Raw genomic sequence first — 20,223 nt, 5'->3', positions numbered from 1 at the left:
GTGTTTGGATCCATTGCCTTTGACTGCCTATTTCCTCATCATTACACAAACAGACCAACTTTATTAATACAAATACACTTTTTTTTTTCATTGCTCAGAATGCACGTTTTATTTTGCTGTTATATTATTTCATTGTTTTGAGCAGAAATCAAAGCTTTGTCAGAATAACATTCATTCCATGCACCATTTAATATGAAAAGGATTTGGTTTTCAAAGGCGCTGATGTGCTCATAAAAATTCATCACCAAATAGCTTAGATATGTTCATGGTTAATAAAGCCATTAGACCCAAGAACAAAAAAACAACAACTGGTTATTGGTAGTTTACTGATGACAAATAATAACTCAAGCAATGTAGTTCAAAGCAGTTCAAATATGAGTCACCATGATAGTTGCCAAGCAACATGACACAGGAAGTGCAGTATTACTGATATAATAATTTCACAGGTGTTATGATTATGATACAGCCTGGTTTGTTGGGTCAGATTGCTAGAAAGTTAGAAAATCAGAAGCGAACCGCTCCAGAGTTTGTTTGGAATCGAACACGTCGTTCATCCGGTCTCAGACTGGTTGTTTTGTCTTCACATATGCAAAACAAACTGAACCAAGGGAGAAAACCCATAGCCCTTAGGTGTGTTACTAGTGTGATACAATGGCGTCTAAAGCAAAAAAAATGTGGTTGGGTCCAAAACATTTACTGAAGTAGATGCCATTTTCTTGTATTCTGGTGTCTTTTATTTAAACAATTTTTTGTAGCCTTAAAACTTTGTTTACCTTATTGTGTTGCAGTCATGCAGCAGGGGGATGTAGTAAAAACACAAGTTTACTTTATATAGACTCTAAATGAACCAAGTGAAATGGATTTGAGAAAGCAGCAGTGTGGAAGTCAAGGCTGCAGACAAAACGCGTACTAGAGTTTAATTTAGGCATTCCTCAAGTGGAATGGATTTGACTGACAACTCTCTGACAAGTGAACAGACATATTAAGCGCTAAATTAGAGAAAAATATAATTATATAATCCAATATAATTTCCTGATTTTTCTTATGCCCATGTTGTAGGTGCGAGCAAAAATTTGCTGTTTTTGAGTGTGCTTTTAAATGCAAATTAACTAATAAAAAACAAACACTGATCACCATAATAGTGGTTTGTTGAAATTAAAACACAATTGTGCTGTCAATTATTTCTCTCTCTCTCTGCACTAAATGGCAGTGCTGTGGTTGAATAGTGCAGATTAAGGGGCAGTATTATTATAAGCTACTAAGATCCCCTTTGGACATAACAAGGGGAGCCAAATTTCAATTACCTACTTTTTATATGCTTTCAGAGAATGGTTTACCAAAACTAAGTTACTGTGTTGTTTTTATTACAATCTAGGTTGATAAAAGCACCGGGGACCCAATTATAGCACTTAAACATGGAAAAAGTTTTTCATTATATGTCCCCTTTAAGACCGCTTAATGTAATGTACAACACATTACAGTACATTATCAAAAATAATAATTTGCCTGTACGTATTTATTCACAGCAGCCACAACACATGAGGAAATGTTTTGATTGAATATAAGACTGGCCAGACTGTTAACATCAGCTTGAAATAGGAATTAAAAAAACATTGATTAAAATGGGCTGTGAATTTTGACTGAAACACTGAAGCTTTAAAAATATAATATAAACAAATTGTGTCCCATGTTGATTGTGGCCTGGCTCCCTAACCTTTTTTTACAAAATACATTCATAGTTAGACAGCTTCCGATGTTGGTCAGCGGGGGGAGGCAATTAACTTATAGTATCGAGGCATGTTGGCGAAACCGCTGACTTCAGGACTGGGATCTATGCCATCTGGACCATCTGGACTACTAAAACTGAACTTCTGAAGTAGAGAGACAATGAACAGAAATAGCTCCATACGAGCCAGAGACTCTCCCACACATGCACGTTTACCTGTGTAGATATAACACACATGACTGATCATTAAATGGAATAGTTTACAGAATAATAAATCATAACTTATGCAATTATTTCACTTAAAACCATCCTAGGTGTATATTCCTTTCTTCAGCCAAACATTATATTAAAAATTATCTTGGCTCTTCTTAGCTTTGCAAGGCCATTTATAAGTTGAAGCCCATCCATCATCAAAAAAGGAATCCATAGGACTCCAGTGGGTTAATGCACAGTGCATTCAGAAACTATTTGGACCCGCTTCACTTTTTTTAATTTTGTTATGTTGCAGCCTGATACGATAATCATTTAAATTAATTTCCCAATTCCTTTAATATCATTACCATTATTGGCTAGATTTTGTGGTGCTAGATGCTTGTTAGAGTAACCATTTATTTCATTAGATCAAAAATAATGGAGCTGATGAGTTATATTATTGACATATTAAGCTGCCAAAGATATTTGTAATATTTGACCTGATGTATGCAAAAGAAGCACTTTCAGTCCAACAATGTCCAGTTGGTGGAAAATATTTGTCCTTCTTAAAAAGCTAGAAAGAGAGTAACTGTTGTTCCTTTAAAACATTTACCTGCAGAAAATGGCAGAAATGCTTGACTCTTTTTAAAATTGCCATTGGCATCCAGGAAGTGCTCAGGGTTAAATGTCCAAGGTGTTTCCCACTGTCCCTCATCCCTTAGGACAGAGTGCAGTATGGGAAGTATCACTGTGTCCTGGAAGAATAAAAATACTTTAAAAATGACAATGATCTACTTTAAAATTACACACATTCCAAACACAATACTAATAATTTAATTTAAAATACCCATGATTAATTCATTGTTTACGGAGTGATTTTCCAGACAGGGCTTAAGCCTAGTCCTAGACTAATTTAAATGTTAGTGTTGTCTTGATAGAAAGCAACTTGTCCTGACATATCTTTAAATATATAAGTGTTGTGTCTTAAGATGCACACCAGTAGTGTTTATTTATAAATTATGCTTTTAAAAATGACTTAAATATCCTAATTTAATTAGGGCCTAGTCCTGGCTTAAACTAATCCCTGTACGGGAAACCACCCCAAAAAGTTCATCATATGAGTTGTTGATTTTTTTACCTTTGGAATCACATAACCTCTAAATGTGATGTCACGTGTGGCATAATGGGGAACACTGAGGGGAACAATGTCCAGATATCGCTGAACTTCATGAATTACAGCATCGGTGAAGGGGAGGGACTTCCTGTCCTCCATTGAAGGGGTTCTGTTCCGTCCGATAACTCGATCAATCTCCTTCTGCATTTCCTCTGAATCAAAAACATCAAAACGTTACTAAATATTTTTCTGTTTGGGACCAAAAAAGTGAAGACTACAAATTCATATAACAAGTACACTATAGGCATACACAAAAGTTTATATTTCTTTTTTAAATGTCATTTTTTGTTACTACAGTAGCTCTAGATCAAGTGTGGGCATTCCTGGTCCTGGAGGGCCCCTGTCCGGAACAACTCCAAAAGTAATATTGCTTTTATACAACAGTTTGATGGCACAAGTTTGAAAAAGAAAACTAGAAAACAACAACGGATTGATTTTAAACGCCTCTTTCATGAGGAACTACCTTTTCCGCCACAGATTTGAAGCTCAGAAAAACAGGTCTCATTCAGACCACCAGCGACTTTCTTGCTGTGTGTCACCCCTGTCTTTCAATTAAGCGTTTCTAAATCTGATTATCACAAACAAATAAATACAGTCCAATGATGAGAGAAGAATGACGGGAACTCCATGCTTCGCTATAATTGGTAGTTGCTCCCGAAAGTCGCTTATCATTTGCATAAAGTTAAACTTTTCTTAACTTTCTTGTGTCGCTGGACATGCCCATACGGTCGTCAACGGTACTTTTGCTTGTGTCGTCGGAAGTCGCCAAGCCTCCATGAAATGAGTGAGATTGCATCACTCTGCTACTGCTGGTCACTAGGGCTGTCAAAATTGCTCAAAAATGACGTTCGAATATTCTCCCTAAAAACCCTACGAATATTCGAACTATTCGAATATCTGGTTGCCCATTTTTTCAATGACGTTAACGACGTTTAATGATGCATTACGTCAATAACAGGACAAATTAATATAAAGAAACATAATTACTTCTATAGGCAGTCTATTTAAGTTTAAACATATTTGACAACGTATATTACATACACAAAACAAGTAAATCAAGAGACAAAGTGATATGGTACCTCGGTTACATTGCTTGACAAAACTCCCTGAAGCCTGCTCCATCCACGACACTGATCGGTCTCATGTCCTTACAAATGAACGAAATGAATTTCTCCGTTATGACCTCTTGTCGTGTTGCAGACAAATAGCTTGTGGCGGGCGATGCAAAGTAAGTGTTAAGACGTGACTGTTTAGCTGGAGTTCCACACATTGTGGTCTCGTACACTGCAAACTTTCAGGAGTGACAACCGCATTTAAATGTGAAAATGTGATGATTGACACGGAGATAACCATAGCAACGGTCTGCCGTCTCACGTGCTTATCACTCACAGCTTTGATGAAAATAATTTAACAGCATTATGTTTAGCAATAAACCTCCGTCGTGTCGTTGTGTATTGTACGCATTTTTTGTGAGGCTGCGCGCGCTCTTGCAGTGTTGCCAGGTCCTCGTCTTTTTTGTACTCACATATCATTTTAGCGTTTAACCGTTTATGGCTTTTGGTTCATGAAGCGATCACGTTTTTGGTGTTGTTTAAACGTGAAGGTGCCAGTCCGAATATTTTGATCTTTGAGGTAAAGCGTTTGGATTTATTTTGGTTTATTATTGGATTTTTCTTGTTTGCTGTTTTTTTAGTGCAAGATCTGGCAACACTGTGCAGCAAACGCTTGTGCCTCTGTCATTCTCTGTATCGCGCATACAGAAGACTTTTCCCCCTTGTAATAATTTATTTCTTCAGAAGAGAGACCTGTCATGTCCATGATGTACGTTTAAACCCTTTATTAACTACTAGTTGTTCAGTTCGGTTATGTAGGCTACACACTATGCAAAGTTTCTGTAAACGTGGTTGTCACTGCAGTTTGCGGGAGTTAATGCGGTTGTAGAATGCGATTGTTAGTCCCGTAAATTACTGAAGTGTGTACAGAACAGGATTAAGCATTAACAGTTGAAGTGACAAACAAATTAATATGCAGTGTGTACAAGATGCAATGCTCATTTGGGTGCACATTTTCGAGATGTGACATGTCGAATTTTGGTCGAATTTTACCTCCTACCGACCAAAATCCAAAGTACTGTCAGACATAGCTTTTTTAAATTTTGGGGGGTTAAAATAGCTTTCTCTGCTGCGGTTGACTTTCTGCCCTCTTCCATGCAAGACGCGTCAACTTTTAACAGTGACAGACAGTGTGACTACTGTGACCTGTCCCTGAACCAGGCGCACTAGTGCGCCCACTCACAAAGCAGACAGCCACGCCTCTACTACCGCGGGCTTTAAAAAATAATAATAATAATTTTGTGAATATTAATTTTCATATTCGAAATTCGTTTTTGTTTAACTATTCGAATATATATTCGAATTTAGAATATTCGTTGACAGCCCTACTGGTCACTAGCTGTTTGTTTTGAATGTAATAACTCAATAGACATAATAGACGTTTCTCAACATTACAGTTTCTGGGTCACAAAATGTAAGGTTTAAGTTAAGTTTAGGCAAAAATATATATATATGTACAATCAAATATGCAGTCGATTAGTAAAGATAGCGCCTATTTGAAGCAACACTATGAAGTTTTTGAGAACCAGAAATAACTTTTTTATAAGCCGGCATATTTGGCATTCACAGTATAAGTGTATATATCTTACCTTGTATGTGTGGGTGCTTGATAAGCAGCATTAGGGCGTATCTGATTGTTGTGCTGGTGGTCTCTGTACCGGCTAGAAACAGATTGATAACAGTCGTCCACAAGTTATCTTTGTGGAATTCTGTGTCAAGATTGTCCTTCTCCTATCACAACACACAAAGTAACAGGATACTAGAATTTGTATACCTACATAATGAACAATATAGCTAAATAATAAATAATAAAGCAGAGAGAGAAAGAATCCTGCTTACCTGTTTAAGTTTGATAAGAAAGCAGTCAATGTAGTCTTGGGGGTCTTGGAGGTCTAAGTTCTGTTCATGCTCACTGATCTTACCCAGAACAAAGTTTTGAATTTCTTCTACCTCTTTAAACATGGTATAATGACGGCCAGGTAAGAGGTCCATTAGTCGAGGGAAGACATTGTACATCTGTTGAGATTATGGTATCTGGTGAGATTTTAAATATTAACAATTCAATCCTACACTTCTGACAGGTAGTACTGAATCATTTTTATGTAGTTTTGCCAAGCCTTGCCTTTATGGTTTCATTTAAAAAAGAAGTGTAGTGCAGTGGATAAGACACACGCCTTTGGTGTGAGAGACCGGGGTTCAAATCCACTGTGACACACCATTGTGTCCCTGAGCAAGACACTTAACCCCTAGTTGCTCCAAAGGCGTGCAACCTCTGACATATAAATAATTAATAAATAAAAATAAGTCCCAATCCACTTTTGCTAATTTAACGATGGGAAAAATGGTTTGTGCACCCCTAGCGCAGAGTCGAAAAGGGTTGTTCCTATTTCCGTAATGAGTATGGGCGTCGTTTGGGTGTAACATGCAATAAACCAATGAGAATCTCAGCTCTCATCCCCTTTAAAAGCCAGTTACATGACGGGGTTTGCAAGTGGAAAATCGGAACGCTTCTATAGCAAGGAAATTGATCGTGCGCAAGGTTAAAGCGTGTAAGCAGACCATCTACAGGACAAGCAGAATTCCATCTAAGCTTCTCGAGGTAAAGAATGCATGGGAGGAGGTGGCAGTTATTGTGTCCTCGTCTTCTGGCATCACAAGTATGGCTGTACAATGCCGAAAAAAGGTACAATGATGTCAGAAGACGGGAAAACAAAAGCTTGCTGCTAATAAAAAGCAGCAAGTGGCCACAGGTGGAGGGTCATCTACAGCCACTCTCGACCTAATGCCAGCGGAGGACATCGCTGCTGCCTCTACCCTTAGTGCTGAAAGCATTGAGGGATTTGGGGGCTTGGAGATGGGCGTCCAAGGTGTACAAAACATTCAGTCTCCTTATAAAAATGGGAAGCAGCTGAGTGCGTAACATCTTCTGCAACAACTCCTCTTTACAACTTTACAAATATGCAAAAAAGGTTTGCAACATAATGCTCTATTTGTAACGGAGAGCCGAAACGTTTTAGCACCTGGACAGTGTTTGGACAGCGCTGTGAGTGTATGGCTCAAACTATTATTAAATAAATGGTTCTCATAATATCCAGATGTTTAAAGTCATCATATGAATTAATCTGTGGGGTCCCATTAAAAACATTTGAAAATACATGCAATACTTGCTATTTTTAAAAGCAAAAATCAGCTTAGGCTACAGGTGAAGCAGTTCTTCTGCCAGCTGATCTCTCCTGGCCCGTGCTGCTGCCTGTGCATATGGGTTAATTGCCATCAGCACATGCATTTCAGCTTCACGCCTTCTAAAGTCCTGTAATCTATCCTCATTTAAAGTCGAGAGAAATCCATGTCGTATGGCAATGTTATGCAACACACAACATGCCACAAAGAATGCTCCAACCTTTTGAGTTCTGTATTGTAATTTTCCCCCTAACTTGTCCAAACACCTGAAATGCATTTTCAGTATGCCAAACGTTCTCTCAATGACAGCTCGTGCTTTTACGTGTTTTCAATTAAAAAACACCTGACTTACTGTTGTAGGCATGATATATGGTGTAATCAGCCATGTCTTTAATGGATAGCCATTGTCTCCTAACAGCCACCTGAAAGACTGCAGGAATGACAGAGTTGGCCAGAATAAAGGAATCTGGCTTGATCCAGGATAGTTTGCGAATACGTGTGTAACCTTACATGTTACATTGCAAATCACCAGGATATTGATGGATGGGTTCCCTTACGATTAAGGTATTTCAGAGCATTCTCAGACGGAGGGCAAAGTTGCATGTGCGTGCAATCTATCGCACCCACAACCTCAGGGAACCCAAAGTTAACCGAAACTCCTCTTTCAACAGATTATGGCTAGCAGGCGTCAGTGGGAATTTAATGAATTTGTGCGCATGTCAGACTAGGCTTGATGTTACTGCATGTATGGCCGAACTTACGGCAGGTTGGGATATGTCTCCAATTGAACTCAGGGGATGTTGGAACGACCCACTCGCAAAAAAAAATGTAGTGCTGCGGTTACTTTAATAGTAACGGGAAGTGTATGGGCAATATGCATATGTATCGAGATTGTCTGCCAGGAGATGACAGAGGTCTGTTACTGCCTGGCGTGACAGCCGTAGCTTCTGGCAACACTCCATCTCAAATAGGGACAGGTATGTGGACCTTGGCCGGTAGATCCTCTGCCTCCTCCGTCTCCTGATTCTTTGGCCCATCAGGTACTCCATTTGGCTAAACAATTCGAAAATACATTACTGATCAAATACACTGATATTTAACTGAGAAGTTCAACGAGTATAGGCTCCGATATTTTTCAAGCAAACGTAATGGGTATCATCGTGGATGAAGTACAAATGGTAAGAGAAAGTCTTACTGTATGACTTAGTAAATACTTAATGTTGTGATATAAATTAAATGTTGTAAACATAGTAGGTGTTGATGTACGTTCGCTAACTCAGACTTAGTATAGACGGTTTCATCGGACGCACGTGATACACGTCTGGATCCGAACTTTACTTCCGGTTTCGTTTTTTTAATGGTCTGACTAGTTGCTAAACTGATCTCTTGAACAAATCCGCATCGAAAATAACAAATGTTTTGGTTTCCTAGGTAATCTATGTGTTGTTTTTTGCTTGTTATATAAATAAACTACGTTTAAAGTACTTTGTGGTTATTTAATATTAGCGGAGTTTACCGGAAGTTACGTGCGGACCGCGACAGCCGCTTGTTTATGTTGTTACTGCTGAAACCGTCTATAATCACAATGTTAGTGTCATTGTAGCGAAATAACTAGCAGTTCGGTCAGGCTGCAAAAGACATCATTTCAACATACGTCACACACTCCGTTGCTCTATCCAATTGAGTGCAGAGGCATTTTTCGGTTGAGATATGCCTCAAAATCATAGCCCAATTGAGCTGTATCAGACTCAAATTCTGACTAGAATTGAGTATGACAACGTCAGGCTACGTACGTAGGCTTTTATAAGGATCATATGCAGAGTTTAATAAAAGAGGCCCCTGTTCATTTAGATAAGTGTAAAATAAATCAGAAATTAATTAAATGTATATTTATTCACACAACTGTGAGTTTTGAATAAATGCAGAAGATAAAATTGCAAAACTGAACTAAATATTATGAAACTAAACATTTTAAAAACACTACAGTTTTCTAGGAATGTTATTTAAAAAATGTTAAAAATATAGGGAACAATCTGTTAAAGCTATGTTCATAGTATTAAAAAAATTAATTGCAATGTTCTGGGAATGTTATTTTATGGTTGCAAAAATAAAACTTAGAGAGAACATTCCTAGAACATTATTATTTGCAAAAAAAGGCTGCTCCAACACCAAGTGGAATCAAGCTATCAAGTGAAATGTAAATTTGGACTTTTCTGTTCTTTTCCTGCTTACAACACACTACAACCCACTGTGTTTCACCTGCTCACCTGACCCCAAGAGCTGCTAACAAAGCGCACAATTCTGGAGATGATCTGGAGCAAGTGCAAAAAGTTTTTGTCTTCATATTCAAAGCGCTGCCCAAACACCAGGGAACAAATCACATTGGAAACGGCCCGGCTCACAAAGAAGGCTGGGTCGACTGGTTCAGCTGTGAGAAAACAAAACTTATACTTTTTGTTTCTAACAGATTTGAATTCAACACACTCAAATTATTGAAGTATTGAACTAATAACTAACTCATAAAAAAGTGATCTACTCAGATTTGGTTTCTTCAAAGCTCTTCACCAAGTGTCTGCTCTCCTGTAGAATCCATTGTTCCATTCTTTTTCGCCCCATCCCAAAATCTCTAAGTGTGGTGAGAGTGAAACGCCTCAGTTGACGCCAACGTTCACCATTACTAATAATCAGACCTAAAAACATATATGATGGTAAACATTTACTCTAAACTTTAACTGATAGTAGTTGATTTGAAGTCAGGCAAACCTGAACATTTCTCATACCATAGCCTTTTAATACTCTGTACTGGAAAGGAATGGGAGCTCTGTCTGCAAAGTCGTCTGCATGATCCACTAGAGCCTCTTTCACAGTGTCATAACCGACCAGAACCACGGTTCTCTGTGGCCCGAGGTACACCGTCATCACAGGACCATAGGTTTTACTCCACTGTTTGAGAAAACAGAATTTACTAACACACACAGCAGGTGGGTAAATGTTTGTACTGTAAACCAATATTTCACAAACAACAACAACCAAATCTCTATGGCATCATCAGACTGAAAAATTCACTGTTAATATTTTAACATCAGTTTGAAGAAATGAACTGTTTTTCAGTCTAATAAAAGTACACACATTTGAACCCGCAACTCAAAAGCCCAACTCCCTAATCATTAGGCCACAACTGCCCACACAATTGCAATGATAACTTGAATTTGGTTACATGTTTATGCCTAAATAACTTGTGAGATGTATGATATTACATCATGATAGCACAGATGTTTGGTTTTTGTTTATTTGTTTCATAGATTTTTGGGCCATGGTTAGACATATTTTATTTTAATTTTACTGACAACACAAATATTTACTTGTTTTAGCCTAGATTTAGCCTAGCCAGTGTTTGGATGGCTATTAGATGTCTTTAAAAACATACAATTAAATGCTGAGACATAAGTCCCTTTCACACATGCAGTCTTTACTGGTAATTTACTGGTAAATTGCAGTTAACAGATCATGTGTGAACAGAACCTTTCTGGTAAATCAGTGCTCCCAATTTACCAGTAAGACAGGTTGTAAGATTACCAGTAATTTACCGGTAAGCGCTATGTGTGAACGAAAAATATAGGATTACCGGCATTTAGAAAGGACGTTAGATCGCGCTGACAGCTTCAGACCAATCATAATGTTTTAATACAGATGACGCGTTTACCCCCGCACTGTTTTAAGGACGTTTCCACACACACGCTGCTTGAAAGTTGAGCACACCTGAAGTTTACGTCCACATTTCTTCACCAAAGTTGTTTAAAACAGCTATCCACCTACTTGCCGAATTGCCGACGTCCTTAGCACGCTCTCTGTGAAGCCTAAAGTGCAAACAGTACTGTTGTTTAAAACGCATTTTCGGTTTGACGTCGCCTCATGCAATGGTGTTTAGTCATGAGCAACTTTGTGACTGTCAGAGTTTACCACAGACGTAAAAACAACAAAATATGAACGACGTGGATTGTTTACAAAAACAACACTGAGCTCAAAGCGCGCCACAGGTACTTCCACTTTCTCAACGAATTTACCGGTATTTTGATACTGATGTGTGAATGATGTCTTACTGGTAAAAAGACGGAATGTCACTGCATGTGTGAACAGCACATTTTTGTATTTACTGGTAAATTCATTCTGGTAAATTAATGGTAATTTAACAGAATTACTGTGTGAAAGAGGCTATAGTCTTCTCTCTTACCTTTGTAAAGCTTTTGAAGGGTGCACTGTTGTCCATCATAAGTATGTTACCCATCAGTGGCAGTGCCATCGGCCCCGGGGGTAAAGAAAGTCCACTCGTCCTCCTCCACCACATCACCAACATCAATAAGGCCAAGACTATGACTAACAGCAATGAACTAGAGATTTCCATCTCTCAGTACAATTTGTTTCTTTCTGTCTGTTTAAAGTCTCTTCTCAAAACTGTCTGTTTTGTGTTGCCTTTAGTGTTTATATTTGTAAGGAGGGTGCAGTGCAATAAGGGGGTGGTTCCAGCGTGAATGGGACAGAGGTGAATTATGTGTCCAAAAACACCTTTACACATTAACCAAAGTGCACTCTGACATTCTTTTAATCTTTTAACACACAGAACCCAACAGCAGCATTAATAGATGGACTATCATTTAATATAATCATCTCACGTCGTGAGAGCACATGCATTTGAATACAGATTGACCAATTCCACCTATGGCTTTTAGTCAATGTCCTGCCATCTCGGGTGTTAAAATGGACAATATTGTGTTGCTAAAAGCACATTATTTTTTGTATTTGGTTTAATGCATTACGTTTGCGTGGTTTATGGTTAAAAAACCATTCTTTTCAACATACTATATGCTCTTAAACGCGGTGGTTTGTACAACGCTCATAGATCTGAGAAAGCGTGGCTTGCTTCCATTGGCCTGCTATCCAGTGCGTTGTGATTGGTTAAATACCTTAAGTGCATAAATGGAAATGTGACGCTCCTTTACAGGTTTGAAAGATCAGCTCTCAAAGCATTAGTAATAAAAGGCAGGGTTGCCAGATCCACGTATCAGAATCAACCGAATGGCCATTCAAAATTAGTCCAAACAGCCCAATGACGAGTCACAGCCCAAATACCAACAACTCTAACCTGCAGAAAAACATCAACCTGCAGAAACAATTTAAAAGTAGCCCGAAAGGCAGTGGACCTGGCAAACACAGGTGAAATGAATTTAGGCAGGTAGGAAATTAGACATATACAGTAACCGCAGTTTATTTAAATGACGTAAATCATAAAATAACAAAAAACACAGAGTATTCAAATTTATAGTCACAGATAAACAACAACATTGAATAAATACAGTAACTGCTCTTAATAAAAACGCATACTGTGCAGTTTAATAACAGTATAACAATCTCAAGTTCACATTACTTTATTTTACATGCATTTATGAGCAAAACGTCCTCAAGACGCTTTTTGACGGTCAGTGTAATTTATGTGTTTTATTTATGTCATTTATTTATATTTACTGTGATTTGTTTAATCCACATTGTTTTCGTGCTGTTCTGTACTGTGTAATGACAGATATAGACACAAATAGACATAAAAAGCCCATGGCACATTATTAAATCTGTTTCTCTAAAGTTTTACGATAAAATAAAAAAATCCACTCAGTGTGTTACGTTCCGTGTGTGTGTTTTTGTTTCGCCCCTTGTCTTTCTGTTTCTGTCACTCTACTACATAGGTTCTGTTCATTGGAATGCTTTTCTGTCAATCATCATTACCTACGACCAATCTGATGGCGTCCGCCGCTTTAAAAGGAAGCGGAATTCTGTTGTCATCAGCACGAGAGCACCTGCAGCCAGCCAGTCCGCCCGCATGTGGATATTTGTCCACTCGCACGAAAGCGTTTGAGTTTTAGCGTGTTCCAGTTTTTTTTGTGTTTGCTTTGTCCTTTCGATTTGATTATTTGTGTTACTGTCTACTTGTGTGAATCTCTCCCGAGTTCGATCGTAGTCACTGTATAACTTACCCATGAGTGTACCTGTTAAAAGGACGAGTAAACATTTGTGTCAAACCATAATTGTTCCAAATACCAAACAACTTTTTAATTTATACTGGAAGCTGAGCGATCTCGTACATGGACAGAAAGGATACTTATGTGAACCGAGCTATGTAGTTCGTTGATCATTGCAGATACTTTGGGAAAAGGCATAGGTAAGCCTTTGTTGTTTTTTTTTTAGTATCCTCTGTTAGACTTTAGTTAGGGGTGACAGCCGTTTTTTGTATTTTTGTTATTAATTAGGGAGTTTTAGTTTGGGCGTCGCATACGCCGAAGAATTCGGTTTCTTTTCTACATTTTCTTTTTGGTAGTGAGCTGAGTTTGGGGGTATTAGTTAGTTGGGGTTTGTTTTGATTATTTCTTTTATTTGGCGTCACTCATCTCTTTCCCTTTTCCCGTTTTCATTTATTCTGGAGCACACGTGTGAGTGCTATAATAAACCTGACTTTTCTTACAACTTACCCATTGTCTCTCTGGTTGTTTAATGTTACACTGTGTGAATATTATCTCCTATTAAATGTTGCGCTAACATCCCATACCAAATACATCTAGCACGTAACATTTATTGGTGGCAGCAGTGGGATATCCTTTTAATTAGGATATCTAATAATTCTGGGATGTATATGGAGATATTATTGCCGGTGTAACAATGAGGCAATTTTGAGCAATGGTTAAATTGGTTGTTCGTTGACTTTGAGCTTTACTTGTGTTGAGGAAAAATTGAGATGGCTGACTTTGATTTAAGTAGTTTTGTTATTAGGCCGACGATCGAGCAATTGAACAAGTATAGAAAGGATGACCTGGTGCGTGTTGCGGAGCATTTTAAAATTAATGTGGCTAAACAGCGTCTGAAGAAGGACATAAAGCGCGTTGTGGTGAAGGGTCTAGAGGAGCTTGGTGTACTGGCTTTGGCAGATGGAGCTGGACAACGTTCGCCTGGTGCTGATGCTCAATTAATTTCGTTAGGTGAGGAGGAAGCGAGTGAAACTGCTGAGGCGGAGGGATCCGAAGCCAAAGCTGTTCTGCCGCCCTTCGAGCCTTTTTCTCCGACTTTTGGGTCTGGAGGTGATGCGCGTCTCAAAGTTCGTTTGGCTAAGTTCCAAATGGAGGAGCGCTTGAGGATATCGGAGCATCAGTCTGAGTTAGAGTTGCGACTTGAAATTCGCCGTATGGAGATTGAGGCGGAAAAGCAAATCAAGTTGCGTGAGCTTGAATTAAAAATGGCCAGAGATACGCCAGTTCCCTCTGTGACATCACTTTCTAATGTGCCTTTGAGTCCTTCTGCACCTTCAGATGCACATGTGCACCCAGCAGACGTTGATGTTGCGACTGGGTTAGGAGTGTCAGGTCGTACTTTCGATGTAAGTAAGCATATTGCTCTTGTACCACAGTTTCGGGAGGCTGAAGCTGATTCGTATTTTTCTGCATTTGAGCGGATTGCTTTAGCTTTAAACTGGTCTAAGGATGTGTGGCCTTTGCTCTAACAATGTAAGTTAACAGGAAAGGCTCAGGAAGTATGTGCTGCTCTGACTTTAGAGGACAGTTTAGATTATGATGTCGTTAAAACTACTATTTTGAGAGCTTATGAGCTTGTTCCCGAACCTTACAGGCAGCGCTTTAGGAACCGTAAAAAAGGATCAAATCAGACATTCGTTGAATTCGCACGAGAGAAGTCCATGTTGTTTGACAAATGGTGTACATCAAATAAAGTTGCAGATTTTCAGGAACTCCGTGAGCTAATTTTATTGGAAGAGTTTAAAAGCTGCATTCCTGAACGTATTGTGGTGTACTTGAATGAACAAAAGGTAAGCTCATTGTCAGCGGCGTCTGTGCTTGCTGATGAATTTGTGCTCACGCATAAAAGTGTTTTTACTGCCCGTACTGAAAAAGTTCCGACTGTGTCTTTCGTTTCAAAGGAACAGTCACGTTCTAACTTTACTGCCGCAAAACCTAAGGAAGAGAGAGATTGTTTTTATTGTCACAAAACGGGGCATGTGATTGCTGATTGTCTTGCTTTAAAACGCAAGCAGCAAAACAATCCTCCTAAAAGTGTTGCTTTTGTGAAAACTGTTGACATGATTGACAACGAGCATTCTGATAAAGTGGATGCAAGTTATCAACCTTTTCTGATGGAGGGATTGGTATCTGCTGATGTTCAGTCTACAAACCATGTAAATGTGACAATGTTACGTGATACTGGGGCGATGCAGTCATTTATGGCTGAAGACGCGTTCCCTTTTTCTGAGCAGACTTTTTGTGGTAGTTATGTGTTTGTACGAGGTATTGGAATGGATGTCGTTAAAGTACCTTTGCATCAAGTCTATTTGAAGTCCGACTTGTTCTCAGGAATGGTAAAGGTTGGGGTGCGTGAGAGTTTGCCTGTGTGCGGGGTAAAATTTATCCTTGGTAACGATGTAGCTGGCGGAAAAGTCACGCCACTGTTAGAAGTTTACGAGAAACCTGCTCTGTCTGATCGGTCTGATGAAGTTTTAGAAAAATTTCCAGAAGTTTTCCCTGTCTGTGCCGTCACCCGAGCGCAAGCTCGAAAATTTGCTGATGCAGATGACTTATCGTCAACCTTTATGGCACCTACTTTTGAGCTGGATGTTTTGATGCCTGACGAAGGTGAGCCAGATAAGACATTAATTCCGACTGTAGATGATGTGAAGTTACCAGTTACACGTAAGAGTATTGCTGCAGCTCAGAAAGCAGATTTAACTTTGCATAAGTGTTTTTCTTCTGTTGTACCTTTGGAGATGGCGCGTGAGAGAAAAACCGCCTATTATGTAGACAACGGATTGTTAATGCGCAGGTGGTGCAGTAATGTTTATGATCCTGAGTGGTGTACTGTAAATCAGATCGTTGTTCCTGTATGTTACAGACAAGCTGTGCTTTCGTTGGCTCATGACCATAGCCTGTCTGGACATTTGGGTATTAAAAAGACATACAACCGAATTCTGAAGCACTTTGTTTGGCCCAGGTTAAAATCTGATGTTGCGAAATATTGTCGAACCTGTCAGACTTGTCAATTCTCGGGTAAGCCAAATCAAATAATTCCGCGTGCGCCGCTTGTTCCTATCCCTGTAGTGGGTGAACCCTTTGAGCACATTATTATCGATTGTGTCGGACCCTTACCAAAAACGAGAGCTGGGAACCAGTACTTGTTAACGATAATGTGTGCAGCGACACGTTTTCCAGAAGCGATTCCATTACGGAAGATTACGGCTCCGGTAATTATTCGTGCGCTTGTAAAGTTTTTTTCAACCTTTGGGTTGCCTAGAATTGTACAAAGTGACCAGGGGACAAATTTTTTGTCAAAACTTTTTGCTCAAGTGTTACAGACTTTAAAGATTTCTCACAGAGTAGCGAGTGCTTACCATCCGGAAAGTCAAGGGGCACTCGAACGATTCCATCAGACATTGAAATCTGTGCTTCGTAAGTACTGTATGGATACTGGCAAAGATTGGGACGAGGGTATACCCTTAGTTTTATTTGCTGTGAGGGAAGCAGTACAGGATAGCTTGGGGTTCAGTCCTGCTGATCTAGTGTTTGGACATACCGTGAGGGGTCCGTTAAAAATGCTGAAGGAGGATATGTTATCTCCTGAGACGGGTTCTAAAACCAACGTGCTGGATTATGTATGCAAGTTTCGCGAACGATTACATCATGCTTGCTTAACAGCAAAAGAGTCATTAGCGAAAGCGCAGGTCACTATGAAGGATCATTTTGATCTTAAATCTGTTTCACGTCAATTTAATCCAGGAGATCAAGTGCTTGTTCTCTTACCAGTTATTGGTTCTGCGTTATCTGCACGCTTCTCGGGTCCATATGAGGTAACACAAAAATTGAGTGACACGGACTATGTAATTCGTACCCCTGATCGCAGAAAAAAATCTCGCGTATGTCATATAAATATGCTGAAAGCATATTATGTAAGGGAGTCTTCACCAGTTGTCGAAAAAAATGTTGAGTGTAAGGTTGATCAGTCACCTAACGTTGCGCTCACTTGTGATGTTGTTTCTGATGTTCCTGATGATGAAGACGATGGTGTGATAATTCGACACACGTATCAGCAATGTGCTAGACTTAAGAACTCTGAAATGCTTATGGATTTGTCTTCTCTTTTGTCTCACCTATCTGATACTCAGAAATCTGATGTTGAAAATTTAATTAAGGATTTTCCTTCCTTATTCTATGATGTTCCAACTCGTACAACTATTGTGCAACATGACATTGATGTGGGCACTGCCGCTCCGATTAAGCAGCATGCGTATAGAGCAAATGTTGAAAAACGATCTGTCATGAAAGCTGAGGTTGACTACTTACTAAAGAATGGCTTGGCGAGACCGAGTTATAGTTCGTGGAGCTCACCGTGCTTGCTGGTTACTAAAAGTGATGGATCTGCCAGATTTTGTACGGATTATCGCAGAGTAAATGCTGTAACAAAACCTGACTGTTTTCCATTGCCTCGCATGGAAGATTGCGTTGACACACTTGGTCCTGCGAAATTTGTCAGTAAACTAGATTTATTGAAGGGTTACTGGCAAGTGCCGTTAACAGCTCGTGCATCTGAAATTTCTGCATTCGTGACACCCGATTGTTTTATGGAATATTGCGTAATGGCTTTCGGGATGCGTAACGCTCCATCTACGTTTCAAAGGCTCATTAATATTGTGCTTTCTGGTGTTCCAAATTGTAATGCATATTTGGATGATCTTGTGATATATTCCACTGACTGGGAAGAGCATGTTTCACTTCTTCGAGTTGTGTTTGAACGTTTGAAAAAAGCCTCACTAACGTTAAACCTTGCTAAGTGCGAGTTCGGACAAGCTACAATCACCTATCTGGGACGAAAAGTTGGACAAGGACAAGTAAAACCTGTGGAGGCAAAAGTAACCGCTGTTGCAGATTTCCCCGTTCCTGTTACGCGCAAAGAGTTGCGCAGATTTCTAGGAATGGCCGGTTACTATCGGAATTTCTGTAAAAACTTTTCTACTGTCGTTAATCCATTGACCTCACTCCTTAGTCCTTCGTGCACATTTAAATGGACTGAAGCATGTCAAAATGCTTTTGAAAGTGTTAAGGCTTTATTGTGCAATGCACCTGTTTTGGCGGCACCTGACTGTGCAAAGCCTTTCAAATTGGAGATTGATGCGAGTTCCGTTGGGGCTGGTGCTGTACTATCTCAAGAAGATGCTCATGGTATAGATCACCCTGTGTGTTACTTCTCACGTAAGTTTAATAAACACCAATTAAACTATTCTACTATTGAGAAGGAAACTTTAGCCCTTCTCATGGCTCTACAATATTTTGATGTTTATGTGAGCTCAACCACTATGCCTGTAACTGTGTTCACCGATCATAATCCTTTAGTGTTTTTAGCCCGCATGTATAACCATAACCAGCGCTTGATGCGTTGGTCCTTAATTGTACAGGGTTATTATTTGATCATCCAGCACAAGAAAGGAGCGGAGAACATCATCGCTGATGCCTTATCCCGGATTTAGTGAGTGTGGAAACTTTGTTAAAAAACCACTAAATAATTTAAAATTATTAGTAGTTTTTTTTTAAGGGGGGGAGTGTTACGTTCCGTGTGTGTGTTTTTGTTTCGCCCCTTGTCTTTCTGTTTCTGTCACTCTACTACATCATAGGTTCTGTTCATTGGAATGCCTTTCTGTCAATCATCATTACCTACGACCAATCTGATGGCGTCCGCCGCTTTAAAAGGAGGCGGGATTCTGTTGTCATCAGCACGAGAGCACCTGCAGCCAGCCAGTCCGCCCGCATGTGGATATTTGTCCACTTGCACGAAAGCGTTTGAGTTTTAGCGTGTTCCAGTTTTTTTTTGTGTTTGCTTTGTCCTTTCGATTTGATTATTTGTGTTACTGTCTACTTGTGTGAATCTCTCCCGAGTTCGATCGTAGTCATTGTATTCCTTACCCATGAGTGTACCTGTTAAAAGGACGAGTAAACATTTGTGTCAAACCATAATTGTTCCAACTACAAACAACTTTTGAATTTATACTGGAAGCTGAGCGATCTTGTACATGGACAGAAAGGATACTTATGTGAACCGAGCTATGTAGTTCGTTGACCATTGCAGATACTTTGGGAAAAGGCGTAGGTAAGCCTTTGTTGTTTTTTTAGTATCCTCTGTTAGACTTTAGTTAGGGGTGACAGCCGTTTTTGTATTTTTGTTATTAATTAGGGAGTTTTAGTTTGGGCGTCGCATACGCCGAAGAATTCGGTTTCTTTTCTACATTTTCTTTTTGGTAGTGAGTTTAGTTTGGGGGTATTAGTTAGTTGGGGTCTGTTTTGATTATTTCTTTTATTTGGCGTCACTCATCTCTTTCCCTTTTCCCGTTTCATTTATTCTGGAGCACGTGTGTGAGTGCTATAATAAACACCTGATTTTTCTTACAACTTACCCATTGTCTCTCTGGTTGTTTAATGTTACACTGTGTGAATATTATCTCCTATTAAATGTTGCGCTAACATCCCATACCAAATACATCTAGCACGTAACACAGTGATTGACAGCATGAAGCAGTCAATCGTGTTTCCCTTCAACTGTATAAGCAAAAGATTTAGATTTATAGATGGATCTATTTCTCTGAAGATTGTTAAGATAGATGAGGATTCATTTAATGCTGGGCAGAGAGTGAATAATAGCGCAGTCTTCCGACAACAGTGTGTTTTTAAATATTTCATTGCTTTCTTTTAAATTCCTTAAAGTCATGACTGTTTGAAACACACTTGCCGTCACATTTGTGATTTTATGGTAAA

The 20,223-nt window shown here is 39.2% G+C and overlaps 2 protein-coding genes across 2 annotated transcripts; one reads left to right on the top strand and one right to left on the bottom strand.

Annotated features, from left to right (window-relative positions):
• Nucleotides 1-306: 306 nt before the first annotated feature.
• Nucleotides 307-11,859, bottom strand: LOC129437599 (cytochrome P450 2C23-like). The gene is made up of 9 exons (XM_055195851.2): nucleotides 11,616-11,859; nucleotides 10,165-10,327; nucleotides 9,925-10,074; nucleotides 9,652-9,812; nucleotides 6,044-6,220; nucleotides 5,794-5,935; nucleotides 3,057-3,244; nucleotides 2,532-2,673; nucleotides 307-1,942 (listed from the first exon to the last, which is right to left on the bottom strand). Exons 1-9 carry the CDS (start codon nucleotides 11,784-11,786, stop codon nucleotides 1,761-1,763), a joined length of 1,476 nt encoding a protein of 491 aa, XP_055051826.2. The 5' UTR covers nucleotides 11,787-11,859; the 3' UTR covers nucleotides 307-1,760.
• A 2,900-nt stretch (nucleotides 11,860-14,759) lies between these two features.
• On the top strand, nucleotides 14,760-19,974 carry LOC141361528 (uncharacterized). Its single transcript, XM_073863007.1, has 2 exons — nucleotides 14,760-18,669; nucleotides 18,873-19,974. Exons 1-2 carry the CDS (start codon nucleotides 15,114-15,116, stop codon nucleotides 18,923-18,925), a joined length of 3,609 nt encoding a protein of 1,202 aa, XP_073719108.1. The 5' UTR covers nucleotides 14,760-15,113; the 3' UTR covers nucleotides 18,926-19,974.
• Nucleotides 19,975-20,223: the final 249 nt, after the last annotated feature.

The sequence above is a fragment of the Misgurnus anguillicaudatus genome, chromosome 24 (assembly GCF_027580225.2).
Source record: "Misgurnus anguillicaudatus chromosome 24, ASM2758022v2, whole genome shotgun sequence".
NCBI classification, from domain to species: domain Eukaryota; kingdom Metazoa; phylum Chordata; class Actinopteri; order Cypriniformes; family Cobitidae; genus Misgurnus; species Misgurnus anguillicaudatus.
The sequence above is the reverse complement of the archived record's forward strand: the minus strand, read 5'-3'. Positions and strand labels throughout refer to the sequence as shown.